Raw genomic sequence first — 14334 nt, forward strand, 5'->3', positions numbered from 1 at the left:
CCCGACACTCCCCCCCAGGCTCCTACCCATGATTCTAATAATAAGAAGCCACCTGGCGTCAGAATCCACCTCGGAAAAAGGCCTAGCACTGACATTGAAGCTTGGGGGGCTCGTGTCCCACGGGAGGAGATGCAGCCCCTGCCCTGCCCACCCTGCCCGCCCTGCCGGCCACTCAGGGTGCAGGAGGTAGTGGGGCTGCACTCGGGGAAGGCCACAAGGGCAAGGGGAACTTGGCTCCCTTTCTCCCAGAGGGCCCCACACAAGTCACTCAACACAACACCTGGCCCAGGGGAGACAGAATAGCTCCCCAAGGTCACAGCACTAGCCAGGCATCCAGGTTGCCCCAAACCGGGCTGAGCCACGTGAACACTTGCCAGCCCCCCCAGCACAGGGCTGTAGGGCCCTGCCCCAGGCTGTTCCCAGGCCTGCCCTGGCCCCACCCCAGAACCCCCAGCAGCCTTTGGTGTGCAGGAGGCCTGGGGCTGGCGGCCTGTAGATCCCATCCTGGAGACCCAGACCTCAGGGTGGCCGGAGACAGGACGTGGGGAGGGCTCACCGTACTCCCCCTCTGCTCCCAGGCACCCTCAGGCCCCGGCAGACAAAGAGTTAAGGGCCAGAGGGAAGGATTTATATCCTATTTTGTAGCATTTCCTGTGTGTGAAGCACCATTGTATTTCAATCTCAGAGAGCCCGGTCCCTTGTGCTATCCTCTGGGCGCTGCAGATGAGGAGCCCAGGAAAGGGACGGGCTTGCCTCTGGCCACACGAGGCTGTACTCTGAGCCCAGGCAGTGTCTGGCACATGTGGTCACCCTGCAGCAAAGCACAGCAGACCACGCTCGGCCTCTGATGCTGGGGACAAGGCAGCTGGGGACAAGGCAATGTGGTCGATGGGGGAGACCAGGAGTTATGAACTCAGGGCCTGGGGCCCCAAACCTCCAGCTGGCCAATCCCACATTTCAGAAGCTCATGGGTGAGAAATGGCCTGGGGTAGCTGGCTCTGACCAAAGCCTCAGAGGAGCCCGGGACTCACCAGTCAGTGGGAGGCCAGCTCCATCAGGCTAGGGGGCCCCTCCAGGGCAGCGCAGCCCCCCACCGCCCACCTGGGGCAGGGCCTTTCCCCTCCAGATGCCTCCGGCCATCCTCATGGCCATCCCCACGCCAGACACCGCCCGGGCAGCTCTGAGACAGAGCCCAGCTCATCCCTGCATCTCTGCCTGCTGGCATCCCAGGCAGGCACTGCCAGCGCCCCGGGCCCCAGCCACAGGCTGCCCGCCTGGAGCCCATCCGCCCCGCAGCCCGCCGGGCACCGCCTACCTTGGCCCAGCTGGATCAGCTCCTCCATGCTGTACCTGTCCATGGCGACCGGCGGGAGGAAAGGCAGGGACGGCAGGAAGGAGGGAAGGGTGGGAGGCAGAGGGAGGGCTCACTCAGGCCCTGGCCTCCCCACCCAGCCCCGGGAGCTGTGACTCCTCCTCATGGCCACCCCTTAGTGAGCCGAGCGGAGCCGAAGCAGCAGAGCTGAAGCCCGCTGGACCGACGGGTCCAACCAGCCCAGGTGGTACAGAGTACAGGTCCTGCCCCAAATCCCCGAGCCTCAGTGCAGCGCACAGGGCCCGCCAGTCCTGCCGAGGGATGCCTGCCCTGCCCTGCCCACGGGCCCACCCCTCCCCGCCATCCTCATCCGTCCCCCCAGCACAGACCCCACAGCCGGCTCAGCCCCAGCCCACGGGCTCTGCCCTCCTCCATGCATCTTCCCACCCCACCAAAGAGGCCCGGGGCAGGGGCAAACCTAATCCTGCCACAACCCGGCTCCGAGGACCCGCCGAGTCGTACGCACACCCCAGCCAACGTGCACAGGTGCAGACACAAAGCTAGTGACTGTTGCAGAGACCCAGCCCAGCGCGTGGCACTACGTGGCCATGAAAAAGAGCAAGGTAGCTGTGCATGCTGGGCCCGGGCTCCCTCTGGGTCGCGCGTGCCACACGGGAAGTCCAGGGACACGGCGGGGTGGGCAGCAGCCAGTCCCCAAGGCCACCTGTGCGGCCGCAGGAGCACCCCCGCTGTGGAGCGCGGCCGGGGCAAGGCAATGCTGTTTGGAAAGTACCTGAAGTTCACATACGAGAGCCTCTGCACCACAGAAAGCAAACCCGAGCCCCCCGCAGCTGCAGCCCCAAGGCCCGGACCCCGCCCTGTGGCCCCCCCCTGCAGCCGCTGCTGCCACCGCCCCTCAGCCCTTGGGGCCTCCCTGGTGGCCCCTAAAGCCACGTCTGGCTGCCTCGGTCCTCAGCCAGTCCATCCCCAGATGTGGGGGCTTCCCTGCCAGGCCGGGGCTGAACGAGCAGCAGAGGGCCTCCCCGCAGCTGAGCAGGCCCCAGGGCTCACAGGTGGGAACAACATAGTGAGGCACCCAGCACCCCGCGGCATCCACGGGCCAGGGCCAACGGGCGCAGGCGACCCACTGGCCGAGGCCATTCGGGTGGTCGGTGCCTCGGCTCCACACGCGGCTGCCGCCGCCCTTCTAGCAGCTGATGGGGGCACAGGGCTGGGCAGTTAGGAGTCTGCATGGTGGTACTTTCAGACCCTGAGAAGTCGGCGATCCCAGGCGCAGCCTGAGTGTGCAGCCATCACCACCCCACGGCCCAGGATGTGCCTGCACCGTAGCCGGCCCCCAGCATGCTCTAGGCGCCCCCAGTTAGGGTGGCCCCCGGGGCCTGCGCTCGGCCCTTGGGGAGCCCACACCCGCAGGGCTGACTCAGCCTGGAGCTGGAGTTCATTTCCTGTTGGAAACTCTGAGCTGCTGCCTGTGGCTGCGGCTGGGAGGGAACACTGAGTCACCTCCGTCGGGGCTGGGGGTGCCCTCCGCTCTGCCCACTGCGGCCACACCCAGTCCCCCGCCTGGCCCTGCTACCATCTGCCCGCCCAGCCTGGCCACAGACAAGGAAGGAAGGAGAGGAAAGGAACGAGGAGCTCACGCTCACCACACCCACGATCCAAGAGGGGGAGAGGGAAGGAGCCCCGGTGGCAAGGGCAGCAGGCCCCCCGGGCTGGGACTTGGCCCCTGGATGCTAGTCAATGGCCCATTGGCCAGAGTTTGGGGAGGCCAAGCATCCCATCCAAGGCCCCGGGGAGAGCCCACAGTCCACCCCTCTACCCCACCCCCTCGCTGATCCTCCCCCATGGGCTCCCATGGCACAGCCCCAGGGGGTCTGGCCCAGACCACACTGGAACCGGGGCTCCCACTCAGACCCTTGGGCCTGCACCTCGGCCCCTGGCCAGCCTCATGCCAGGCCCCCTTCCCAGAGCCTCAGAAACCAAGCTCCTCCCCAGGTGACAGGACATTGAGAAGAAAACAGGAGTGGAGCCTGACTCTGTGGGGGACCAGGGCCACCCCAAGTCAGCACCAAGGCCAGTGAGCTCTGAAAGTACCTGTGTGAGCCTCGAGCTACGTGGGACATGAGGGTCCTGCCAGCACAGCTGCTTAGGGGCAGAGGGAGGGATGACACAGAGGAAGGCACCTCAAGGGGTCGCTTGGCAACCCCTGGGACCCACCTTCCACCATCTGCCCAGACCAGGACTGGGCCCAGCACCCACCATATCCTGGCCTCTGATCTACTGACCATGCTCCTGCCTGGGGTCTGCTCTTCTTCCCCAACCCAGGGCCGCCCCCTAGGCCATCCCCAACCCCTCGCCAGCCAAGCTCCCAGGCACATAGCACATCACCAAAACACGGGGGTAGATGTCACCCCCACTGGACAGTACCAAGGCTCAGAAAGGTCAGGCAGTTCGCCTGCGCCGCGCTACTAGAGAGCGGACACCTGCCCTCACCCCGTTCCACTCTGGCACCTCCTCTGCACGCTACCACCTCCTGCAGAGAGGGCCTAGGGGCAGGCAGGCCACAGGGATGTGACCCACCAATGGCCAAAGGCAGTGCTGGGGACAGCAACTAGCTGGAGTGGGGCAGGGCTGTGCTGACAGCTGCTCCTGCCAGTCCAGGCCCTGCAAGCCCCACCCCTGGCCCCAGGGGGAGCCTGGAGATGGCCTGGCTGCGGCCCATGGGCTTCTCTTTGGCCTACCCACCCAAGGTCCTCAAGCCAGGAGGAGGAGCCACATGGGCCCAATACCAGAGCGCCCGGCACCCTCAGGCAGAGAGAGCACCACCTGCTGGCGTGAGCCGAGTCCCCACGTGGGTGCTGCTGACCCCAGTCCACCAGGCCTGGGCCCAGGCACCCCCTTCCGGTCCCCCAGGGCTAGGGCCAGGATGCAGCTGACCTGTGGCTGGGGCAGGCTTCGGGCCAGGCCTCGCCAGGTTCCCCGGGGTGGTAGCAGGCACCACAGGGGGCTCAGATGCTCCCTCCTCAGGCTCCTTCCGACGGTAGACCCGCCGCTCCTCATGGGCAGGGTCCTCAGTTGGCACCGGCCCCCACTTTGGCGGGCAGCTCAGAGGACCCTGCACAGACTGCACGTGGGGGATGCGGCGCGCGGGCATCACCATGGCGACAGGGCGGCGCACGCGCTGCAGAGAGGCAGGCACGATCTCCGGCGGCAGGTGCAGGTACTGGCGTAGGTGGGCGATGCCCTCATTGGTGAGGTACCAGTAGAAGTGGCGCCAGGCGAAGGTCTCTCGCACCAGGCCCCGGGCCCGCAGGGAGGCCATGGCGCGCATGACCTGCAGGTTGGTGACGCCAGGGACGTGAGGGTGCAGGCTGCGGGGCCGCCGATCCTTCTTTGCCACCATGACGCCTTCTCGGAAGAGCACCTCGTAGACGGCCCGCAGCTGGTCCCGCGGCATGAGCATCCCCGCCACCATGGCTGCTGGAGCCCGGGCGGGCGGCGCGGGAGCCTTGGGCGGCAGCGCAGCAGGGGCCCTGAGCTCGGGGGTGCGGGCTCCAGGCCTCGCAGTCCAAGCCCTCGCAGTCCGGCCCTGGCGCCCTGGCTCGGCGAGATCCTGGCGGGCACTGCCTCCTAACCCCGCCTGCGCGAGCCTCCCGCCACCGCCCTCCGCCCGCGCCGGCCGGCCCCCTCTGACTCAGCAGCCCCGCGCCCCTCCCACCGCGGCGGCGGCCCCTCGCACAGTGGGGGGGCCTCGCAGAGTCGGGGCCCCAGGTCCGGCTCCACCCCGCGGCCCCCTCCCTTCCCGCCGGAGCTCCCACGTCAGGAATGACATCAGTTTCTAAACACCTCCTCCAAGATCCCTCGGACTAGGGAAGGGAGTCCCGTAGTAGCTGTGGACCCAGAACCTAAAAAGGTGGCGGAATGGGCAGGAGGGAAGCGGGAAGCAGGACAGGAGGGGTCCTCAGGCTGGGGACCCAAGTCAGGGGTGTGCTCTCAGGGTTTCAGGGAGTTACAGGATCTGAAGGCAAATGCTCGGCTGTCTGGGGCGGGGTGGGATGGGGTGGCACTGGATGTCCAGGGCAGAGCTGGGGTCCTGGGGTGGGGGCAGAAATATGGGGGGTCTTGGAGAGAAGTCTGAGGGGGAATGGCAGGGGCAGCTGTTATGGCACATGGACAGGCAGGCTTCGGACACCACTGGCTGCTGTCCATCAAACAGGAAAAGGGACAGAGCCCCCCTCTGAATGCCAGGCCCAAGACCGGAGCCACCCTATTTGACACCCCCCATACCAAGCCAGATCAAGGGGGACGCAGGAACACAGAGTCTGCTGGGAGGGACCCCAAAACACTCTGAGGAGGGCACAGAGTAGGGGGCTCTGAGCAGAGCCCTCATCCATCCCAACCCCCGGGGCCAGCTGTTGGAAGCCAGATACTCTCAGCTGCCGCAAAAAATCAAAGTCACCAAGTTCCTGCCACCCCAGGCAGGCCTGGTTCCCCTACTGCCACACAGACACCCTGCCCTGGAGGCCCGGAGTGTGCGCCTGTGGACTAGCTGGGCAGATGCAGGGCGAGCAGCATGAGTGGAGGAGGGCCAGGGGCCCAAGGACCACAGGCGCCTGCAGGTTCCACGTGAGACCACAGCCCGGCCTGGCCACACCCATCGCCTGGGTCACTTCCAGGATCCCACAGCATGGGATCCAACCGTGCATATCCTGCGGCCCCCCCCATTCCACCCAATACCCCAGCGTCCACGCAGTGCCGCCGGCGGCACCCGGATCTGGGCTCTCCCGCCCCCAAGCCGACACACCCATTCCCACAAGTGCAGCTAACCCGGGAACTGATTATAAATAAGGTGGGGGGGGGGGAGGATCCCGGGGTGGGAGGCGCCCCGGGCAGGCGGCCAACTGGCGGCGGATGGGGGCGAGTTTATGGGCAGTTGCCATGGTACCGCAGAGCCGGGCCACACATGCACACACGCGCGCGCACACTCATTAGACCCGCCCGCCCAGGGCCCCGGGCTGGCGGACCGGCGCTGGAAACTCAAGGCACAGCCAACGGTCCCGCGGCCCTTCCTTCTGCCCCCGCCGCTCCCCTGCAGCCAGGCGGGGCGGGGGGCAGGAAGCCGGCCAGCCCGTGAGGAGGGCGGCTCCAGGAGGACGCAGGGCTAGCTCGGGAGTGGACAGCGCCCACGCCCCTTCGGCCAGTAGCCGAAGGGCCGTGGCCTCGGGACTGCACCCTGGGGTTCAGGAGGTGGCCCGGCCCCACCCTGTGCCCCAAGCATGCCCAGTGTCCTCCCAGTGTCCTGGTGTCCCCCTGCCCTCCCTGCAGCCCCCTACTCCCCGCCGCCCTCCCTCCACGCGGACCCCAAACCTCCAGGCCGACATCCTGGTATGATGACTTCCCCCAGCCGACTCCCCACAGATCCCCAGCTGCCCCCAAACCAACCGATGCCCCCCAAGAGATTCCAGGCCACCCTCAAGGCCTCCCGAACACCTGGACCTAAGCTCTCTCCAGCAGGGCCGGCGTCCGCAGGAGGGGGCGGGGCCTGTAGGGAATACCCCCCAGCACAGGCGCCCTGGGGAGTGGGGAGGAGCAGCTGCCCCCTGCTCGGCTCAGCTCCCCGTCCCCTCCGCGCCTGGGGGCCCCTCCCCCAAGCCCCAAGGCTGGAATGGTGCCCTTTCGTGCCCTGCCCACACCCTGCAGAGCCGCCGGAGAGGCCAAGGGGCGGGGGGCAGGGCGGCCTCCTCCCCTCACACTCGGGCCCTCCGGGGCCCTCCAGGTTTCCAGGGCAACCAGTCGGGGCCTGCGGGCAGCCCCCGGCCCCCCCCCACCCCAGAACAAAGAGCAGCAGTGTGGACTTGCCCGGGGCCAGCCCGCCCGGCGCCTCCCCACAGGGATGCCCAGGCCCAGCCTTCACGGTCGCGGGGCTGCGGGGCTGCGGAGCCGCACACCCCGGGACGCCCGCAGGGCCGCGGGCGGGCGGTGCTCGGCGAGAGGGGGAGGAGGCGGCGCCGGGAGCCAACTTTCACCCCGCCCCGGCCGGGCCCGCCCCGCCCCCGGCACTGCTGCGGACTGCGGGCTGCGGGCTGGGGCTGCGGGGCTGCAGGGCTGGGGCTGGGGGGCTGCGGGGCTGCAGGGCTGCGGGGCTGGGGCTGCAGGGCTGGGGCTGGGGGGCTGGGGGGCTGCGGGGCTGCAGGGCTGCGGGGCTGGGGCTGCTGGGCTGGGGCGGCTGCGGCTCCGGGCTGGGGCTCTGGGGCGGCTGCGGGAGCCGCACACCCGCCAGCCCGGCCCGACCGGGGGCAGCGCAGTAGCAGGCGCTGCAGAGGCCCGGGATCCCGCGCTCGCTCCGCGTCCCCGAGGCTCCCGTGCGCAGGGCTGCACCCGCCGGAGGTCACTGCCGGGCCCCCGCCCCCGGCCCCGGCCCCGGCCGCACCTTTGAGGGAGCTGATCTCCTGCTGGATAGCTCGGGACGGGTCCATGTCTCCGCCGCGGCCGAGGGCGGAGCGGCCGCCACGCGGAGTCCACCCCGCAGCACCCTGCCCCGGCCGGAGCCGCAGCCGGGGGCGGAGCCGGGGTGGGGCGGGGCTGGTCGGCTAGGGCGGGGCCTGCGCTGATCAATGCGCCACGCAGGGGTGCCCCACGCGAGCTCCCGCTGCACACCGCCCCTCCAGCCTCCGCCCCGTGGAGCGCCACCCTGCTAATTCCAGCCAGACGGCCGGCCTGCAGGCCGGATCCAGGTGCGCCCCGGTGTCCCACCCTCCCCACCCCACAGTGCCTGGGCTTGGCCTCTGTCACCCTGAGTGACCTTCGGGGTCGTTCCTGCACGTGGCTTCCCAGACCTCGAAGCCACGCCACTCACTCCTTGCAGAGGGTACCCACCCTGGGCACCCTGGTTGTGGAGGGCAGGCGGATCCCCCAGGGCAAGGGCCGGAGGCCTGCCCACAGAGGTGCCCCAGGACCCTGTGCCAGCTACTTGATCCCCACTATTCACGTCCCCACCTCCCCTGCCGCATCAGCTCTGCCCCTGGCCTCCTCCACCCTCCTCCCTCCTCCCTGGGTGGCCCATGCTCCTCTGGGCCACCCTCCAGTCCTATGACTCAAGACGCTCTCTGTACTCTGACTTCAAAGGTTCCAGGTCCAGCAAGACCCCAAACTGCACCCCAGCCCCTGTGTCTCCCAGTCAGGATTGTCTTGGGATGCTCTTATCTTGACAGCTCAGCCAGCAGGCCTCTATTCACTGTCCAGTGGGGCAGGCCAACGCCCTGGGGCTACGTGGCCAGCCTGCCTCAATCTCCGTCCGGCCCAGGCCACCACCTGCAAGCACCCACCCTCACTGTCTGTGGGCCCACTTCGTCAGGTCAACCATTCGAGGAGCATCCCAGGCCTGTAACTGGTTCCCTGCTACCACGTGAGCCGCCCACCCGTAAGTGGACACTGCGATCATCTGCAGCCGCTTCAGACCAGGAGGCTCTCAGAAAAGTGGTGGCAGCTGGAAGGTCCAGTGAAAAGGGGATCTCAGCCTACCCTGCCAAATCTGCTCCCCCAAAGCAGCCACGTGGTGTGGCCTCAGAAGTGGGGAGCACCCATGCAGACCCTGGAAAGGCTCCACGGGACACACTGAGCCCTTCCCCTGGCCCATTAGCAGAGTAGGCTTCCTAGAAGTAGAAGAAGGGCCAGTGACTGGGGACCAAGAGACAGGCGGCAGCTAGCAAGCCTAGGAAGACAGCACACCTGCAGAGACCCAGAGAAGACAAGAGAAGGGGAGTCCGGTCAACCACAAGGCATGTGGAGACCCCCACAGCAGGGAGGCAGGGCTCGAGACAGCTGGGGGGGGGGTCGCCAAGCTAGGGAGTTCCTCAAAGTACTGTGGACCAGGGCCCGGAGGCGGGAGACACAGACCTCGAGGAGGAAAGGAAGCAGGTCCTCCAGATCCGGGGTGCGAGAAGTCAAGGCTCCGGCACAGCCTACAGCCTCAGCTTTTACCGGCCTCACTGCCCGAAGGGCCTCATGTCCAGGTCCTCAGGAGGGCAGGTGGTCTGACCCGGCAGCATGGCTCTCTCACGTCTGCTGGAGCATCAGGTCACCTGGGCCAGGAACTCACACCTTGGATGACTCACGCTGTCTGAAGCTTTACAGATTCCAGGAGCCAGGTCACACCCTTGGAGCCCTGGCCCCACAGCCAGGTCCTCCTCGTGTTGGCCCCTGCATCTGCAACAAAGCCCTCCTCACACGTCCCAGGAGACCCTGGTAGGCTTGGCTATGCCCCAGGGCCAAGGAGGGATCCCTGCCCCAACCTACACACCCACAGCTGCCATGCAGATAGTCCCACTGCTCCCATGACCCTACCTGCCCTCGGCAGGGCACTCCTCCCTATGGCCCCCCACCTTCAAACCCGCCTCCCACCCCCAGGGAGGCCTGCCCTGCTGGGCTCACAGCAGGTGATCCAGGTGATCCCATGCAAGGGTCACATGTGACAGCTCTACAGCTGGGCATGCAGATCCCTTCCACCTAGGGTCCCCGACGATCGCCCAGGGAGGACCCAACCCAGTGAGACCCCACGGACTGCGCCTGCAGTGGGAGCACAGGGGCCATCCCGCCCCACAGCCAAAGCCGAGTCCAGCTTCACCTTGGGAAGCTGCTGGGCGGGGGCAGGAGGGGCCTCTTCCACCTGGGAGGCCTCCCCTTGTGGGAAGATGACAGCAGGGCCTCGACCACACCAGCCGCTCTGGAAAGCTCCTGGGAGGTCCAGGCCCACTATACCACCAGGCTGGGGGCCCACCAGGGCTCCCGCAGATCCTGGTGAAGGCCTGCACCGCACAGAGGTTACCCCCCAGGCCCCGTCTGGCTCTCCATGTAGCCCTGCTCAAGAATAGCAGTTACCAGGCACTGGCCAGACACTTTGGGGGTCCTGGGTCCTCCCTCACATCCCATGCTCTGTCATCCTGGCCCCAAATATCTTTCAAACCCATCTGCATTCCCACTCCGACCACTTCCGTCACCTTTAGGCCACCAGTGGCCTCCTGGCAGCCCCACTCTTCCACTTTGAGGATTTGGTCACAGCAGCTGCACCGGGTGCACACACACCGGGTCCCTCCCCAGCCCTGCCACCCCCAGCCTGGGCCGCCTTGCTCCCCCACAGCACGGGACCCGGTCTCCAGGCCAGCAGAGAGGCCCACGTCCTGCACCCTCCCTCCGCCAGTCCCTCCCAGGGGCTACAAGTGCACTCTAACGCACTCAGCTGCGTGGCTGGGTGGCCGGGCGGCTGACTCAGCAGCACCAAACCCCAGGCCGGGAACCGCGGGACCCGCCACGGGGAGAAAAGGGAATGACCTCTCAGCACCCGGATGATGACTCCCAGGACCCCTATTCATATCATTTTGCCTCAATAGGTTAAAGGAGAAAACCTGTATTTTGATCTCAAAAATGCTGACAACTCATTGACTAAAACCCAGAAGTGGTTCTGAGTTTTAAAAAGTGGCCCAGTAAACCAGGGAAGGCGCACGCTGTTATGTGAGACTCGACACGCTCACCACGCGTCCTCCCAGGGGCCCCGTGGTCACACAAGGACATCCCGCAGTGGGGGCGGGTAGGGGCCCTGGGGGCAGCGGTCAGGGCCACCTCCTAAACCCACTCCCACTCCAAGCAGGGCCAAGGCAGGCTCCACCGCGGCTTCCTTCCTGAGGTCGATCCAGGGCACACGAGGGCCACAGGAGACACTGCGGCGGAAGCAACAGGACACACAGAGCTAACGCGTGTCGGCACCTGTCCTCTGACCGCCAGCACAGACTGCGCGGCCCACCCGTCAGAACCAGGGAGGAGCTCACCAACGCGGCTGGCTGGACCTGCGTGGGAGCGAGGGGCGTCCTCCAGGCCAGCAGCAACTGGTCGGGAAGACATAACCCGCAGAAACCTTCGTCAGCGATGCTAGATAGAAAGTGCTCTAGAAGCAGACAAAATAGAAATCAGAGCACCTACCGTGTGGAAAGCCCCCATGCATAAAGCAGGTGTGAGGCCACCGCCCCCAAGCCAACCAGCTACCCTGCACGTCCGCTCGGCCCTTGCGCTGGCCCCGTCGGCACCTCCGTTGACACGGCCTCACTTACCCACTTGCACACCATTCTAGATCGGCCAAGTTCTCTCCCTTTGCGACGGGCACACGGTGCCGGGCAGGTGTGGGGAGTGAAGCCCCCAGGCCCCGCGGGAGAAGCACCTGCCACGCCTGGCAAATGCCTCAGAAACTCTGGAGATACTGTGTTTAGGAGACAGTCGCCCGACCGGGCCCGGAACGTCCGCTGGACAGTCTCCCTCCCAGCCCGTCCCCTGTACCCACGTGGCCTGACAGCCGCTGTGGGGGCTCCCTGTGCATACCTCTGCAATTTCTTTATGGAAAATCAAGCAAATACAAACACGATTCTTGGCTTTCCTCCCTTTGACACAAAAAGCGACGCCTCACATGTCCCGTCTGACCCTCGCTTTTCCATCAGAGGCACCGAGGCGCCCCACAGCTGCTTGCAGAGCCCTGGGCCCCTCCTCCTGGGAGCCCTCCACCTGGCAGGACCCCCGAGGGCGGGTCCCTTGTATCCGGATCTCAGAGGCGCCGTCACTGGCCTGCTTCCCACAGCATCACCAACACCATCCTCGAATCCAAGTGTTTGGCTTTTTGCCAATCTGATAGGTAAAAAAATGGTATCTTGGTGTAGGTAAGGCTTACTTTTGACACACTAATCCAGAAATCCCGTTTCAAACAGTAGTCACAGACACACTCAACAATCCAGCCACAAAACCACTCCTTGCAGCAGTCTCTAATACCAATCAATCAATCACCTTAATGTTCTATGAGAGGGGATTAGTTTAAATACGATATGATTGGGGCACCTGGCTGTCTCAGTAAAGTGAGCAACTCTTGGTCTCGGGGTCCTGAGTTCGAGTCCACACTAGGGGCAGAGTTTACTTAATCAAAAGCAAAAAAAAAGGGTTTTAAATATAATACAGTTACTGTATGAAAGAACATCATGTTATATTGTAAATGAATGTTATAGAAACATGTCCATTTCGTAACATTAAGTAAAAGGAAGCTACAGGCGTCTAAAATACTCCGCAATATCAACTTATAAATTTACAAATAAATTAAGTTACATTGGAAAATACTGCACACATTTTTAAAAAATAAGCACACCACAAAAGACGTGGACGTTTTACATCAGCCAACACGGTAGGGGCACCGGGGGAAGGGGATGAACGGCTTGTGTTTTGTCTCAATCCCTGGGGCCTGGGCCTTATTTGGAAACAGGGTCTTTGCAGATATAATTAAGGACCTCACGGCGAGATCACCCCGGACTACCCGGGTGGGCCCTCCATCCAATGGCACAGAAGAGAGGAGAGCCACGGAGAAGCCATGAGAAGACACCAACGGCTAGAAGAGATGAGCAGGGTGCTTTTCCAAAGCCTTCCCAGGAAGGGTGGCCCTGCCAACACCTTGATTTTGGACATCTGGCCTCCAGAACCCAGAGGATGCATTTCTGGTTTTCCAGGCCGCGTGTTTGTGGCGATTGTGACGCAGACACGGGGAAGCAGTCAACATTTTGTTCCCGGGAGTGGGAGCCCCGTGCCCGAGAGCGCACGTGTGGCACCGCACCAGGCTGGGGACAAAATGCCGGGGACAGGGACTCGGTGCTGAGGACCCGGAGGGAAGTGAGGAGCCGTCCCTGGGAGCAGGAGGAAGGCGAGCCTCATCAGACGGTGCAGCTCATGGCCGGGAACTTGGGTCTCTAGGCTCAGGGGGAGACGTGACCTGCCTTCCTCCTGCGCTTGCAGGAACTTTGGGTGGGGGGAGCTGTTGCTGTGGAATGGACCGTCGGCCCGGGGGCCCAGGACAGCCACAGCCCGTGCCCACTGCAGGGCACGCTCACGCCGGGAAGCACGCCCCTCACAGAGCCGGGAATGCCCGGCCAGCTGCCGCGGAGCCCGCGGGGTTCCTGCCTGCCGGCCCCTCAACTATCCGAGCAGAAGCCAGGAAGGGATGGGCCACCCAGAGAGATCCGCGGAGAGCCCTCCCGTCTAAGGGCACGGGCCCCGCCACACGCTACGGCCTCGGTCTCGAGGGGCCGGTCAGGGGAGGAGCCGAGGAGACTCCAAGAGCAGAGCCCTGGGCCAGCGGAGGCCAGGGAGCCGAGCATCCAGCCACAGAGAAGTAGGGGACTCGCCCTGCGGGGTTCAAAGCTGCTTGGGGCTGGCTACCCCCTGACCGCTTTCTATTTCCCACCTTTGGAATGAGGACGCCCTTCCACGGCTGTCCCACTGCAGCCTTCTGGAAGCACTCGGCCTTACTAGCTTCACACGTCCGCACAGGGATGTGCCCCGGGGTGGACCAGCGCCACAGCCTCACCTAGTCCTGACTTAGAGTTTGGACAAGACTTGGGGCTTTGGAGCTGCTGAAATTTAGATGAGGTGTTTTTTGTTTTGTTTTATTAGATTTTATTTATTCATGAGAGACACACAGAGAGAGGCAGAGACACAGAGGGAGCGAGAAGAAGGCTCTGGGCTGGGAGCCCGATGGGGGACTCGAACCCAGGACCCCAGGATCACGACCTGAGAGGAAGGCAGACGCTCAACGGCTGAGCTACCCAGGTTTTGAATCTGAGTTGACGCTGTAACGGCCTGATGCTTTGGGGGATGGTGGGAAGGGATGAATGCATTTTGCATGTGACAGACATGAATTTTGGGGGGCCAGAGGGCAGACAGCAGTGATTTGGATGGTGGTCCCCAAAATACTTGTCCACCTCCAAATCCCTAGGGCCCATGAATGTTACCTTATTTGGAAAAAGGGTCTTTGCTGTTAATTATAATTAAGAATCTTCAGAGGGATGCCCCGGGTGGCTCAGCAGTACAGCGTCTGCCTTCGGCTCAGGCTGTGACCCCGGGGTTCTGGGATGGAGTCCGGCATCGGGCTCCCCACGGGGAGCCTGCTTCTCCCTCTGCCTCTCTCTCTGTGTCTCTCATGAGTA

At 64.7% G+C, this 14334-nt stretch overlaps 1 protein-coding gene across 18 annotated transcripts in view; it reads right to left on the reverse strand.

The window, feature by feature from the left end:
• The window catches only part of PLEC (plectin), a 54257-nt gene that overhangs the window by 28703 nt on the left and 11220 nt on the right, over nt 1–14334 (reverse strand). For 4 of the 18 annotated variants that reach the window (XM_072775398.1, XM_072775396.1, XM_072775397.1 and 1 more), the window contains exon 1: nt 4271–4948. The exons of 8 other annotated variants lie outside the window; for them this stretch is intronic. In XM_072775398.1, the coding sequence (XP_072631499.1) occupies nt 4271–4808 (538 nt within the window). In that variant the 5' untranslated portion in view covers nt 4809–4948. Of the gene's footprint in view, nt 1–1315; nt 1379–4270; nt 4949–7763; nt 7831–14334 lie in introns of those variants that run through there. 6 more of the 18 variants (XM_072775418.1, XM_072775415.1, XM_072775422.1 and 3 more) reach the window with 5 other exon arrangements.

Source organism: Canis lupus, chromosome 14, assembly GCF_048164855.1.
Source record: "Canis lupus baileyi chromosome 14, mCanLup2.hap1, whole genome shotgun sequence".
Taxonomy (NCBI): Eukaryota; Metazoa; Chordata; class Mammalia; order Carnivora; family Canidae; genus Canis; species Canis lupus.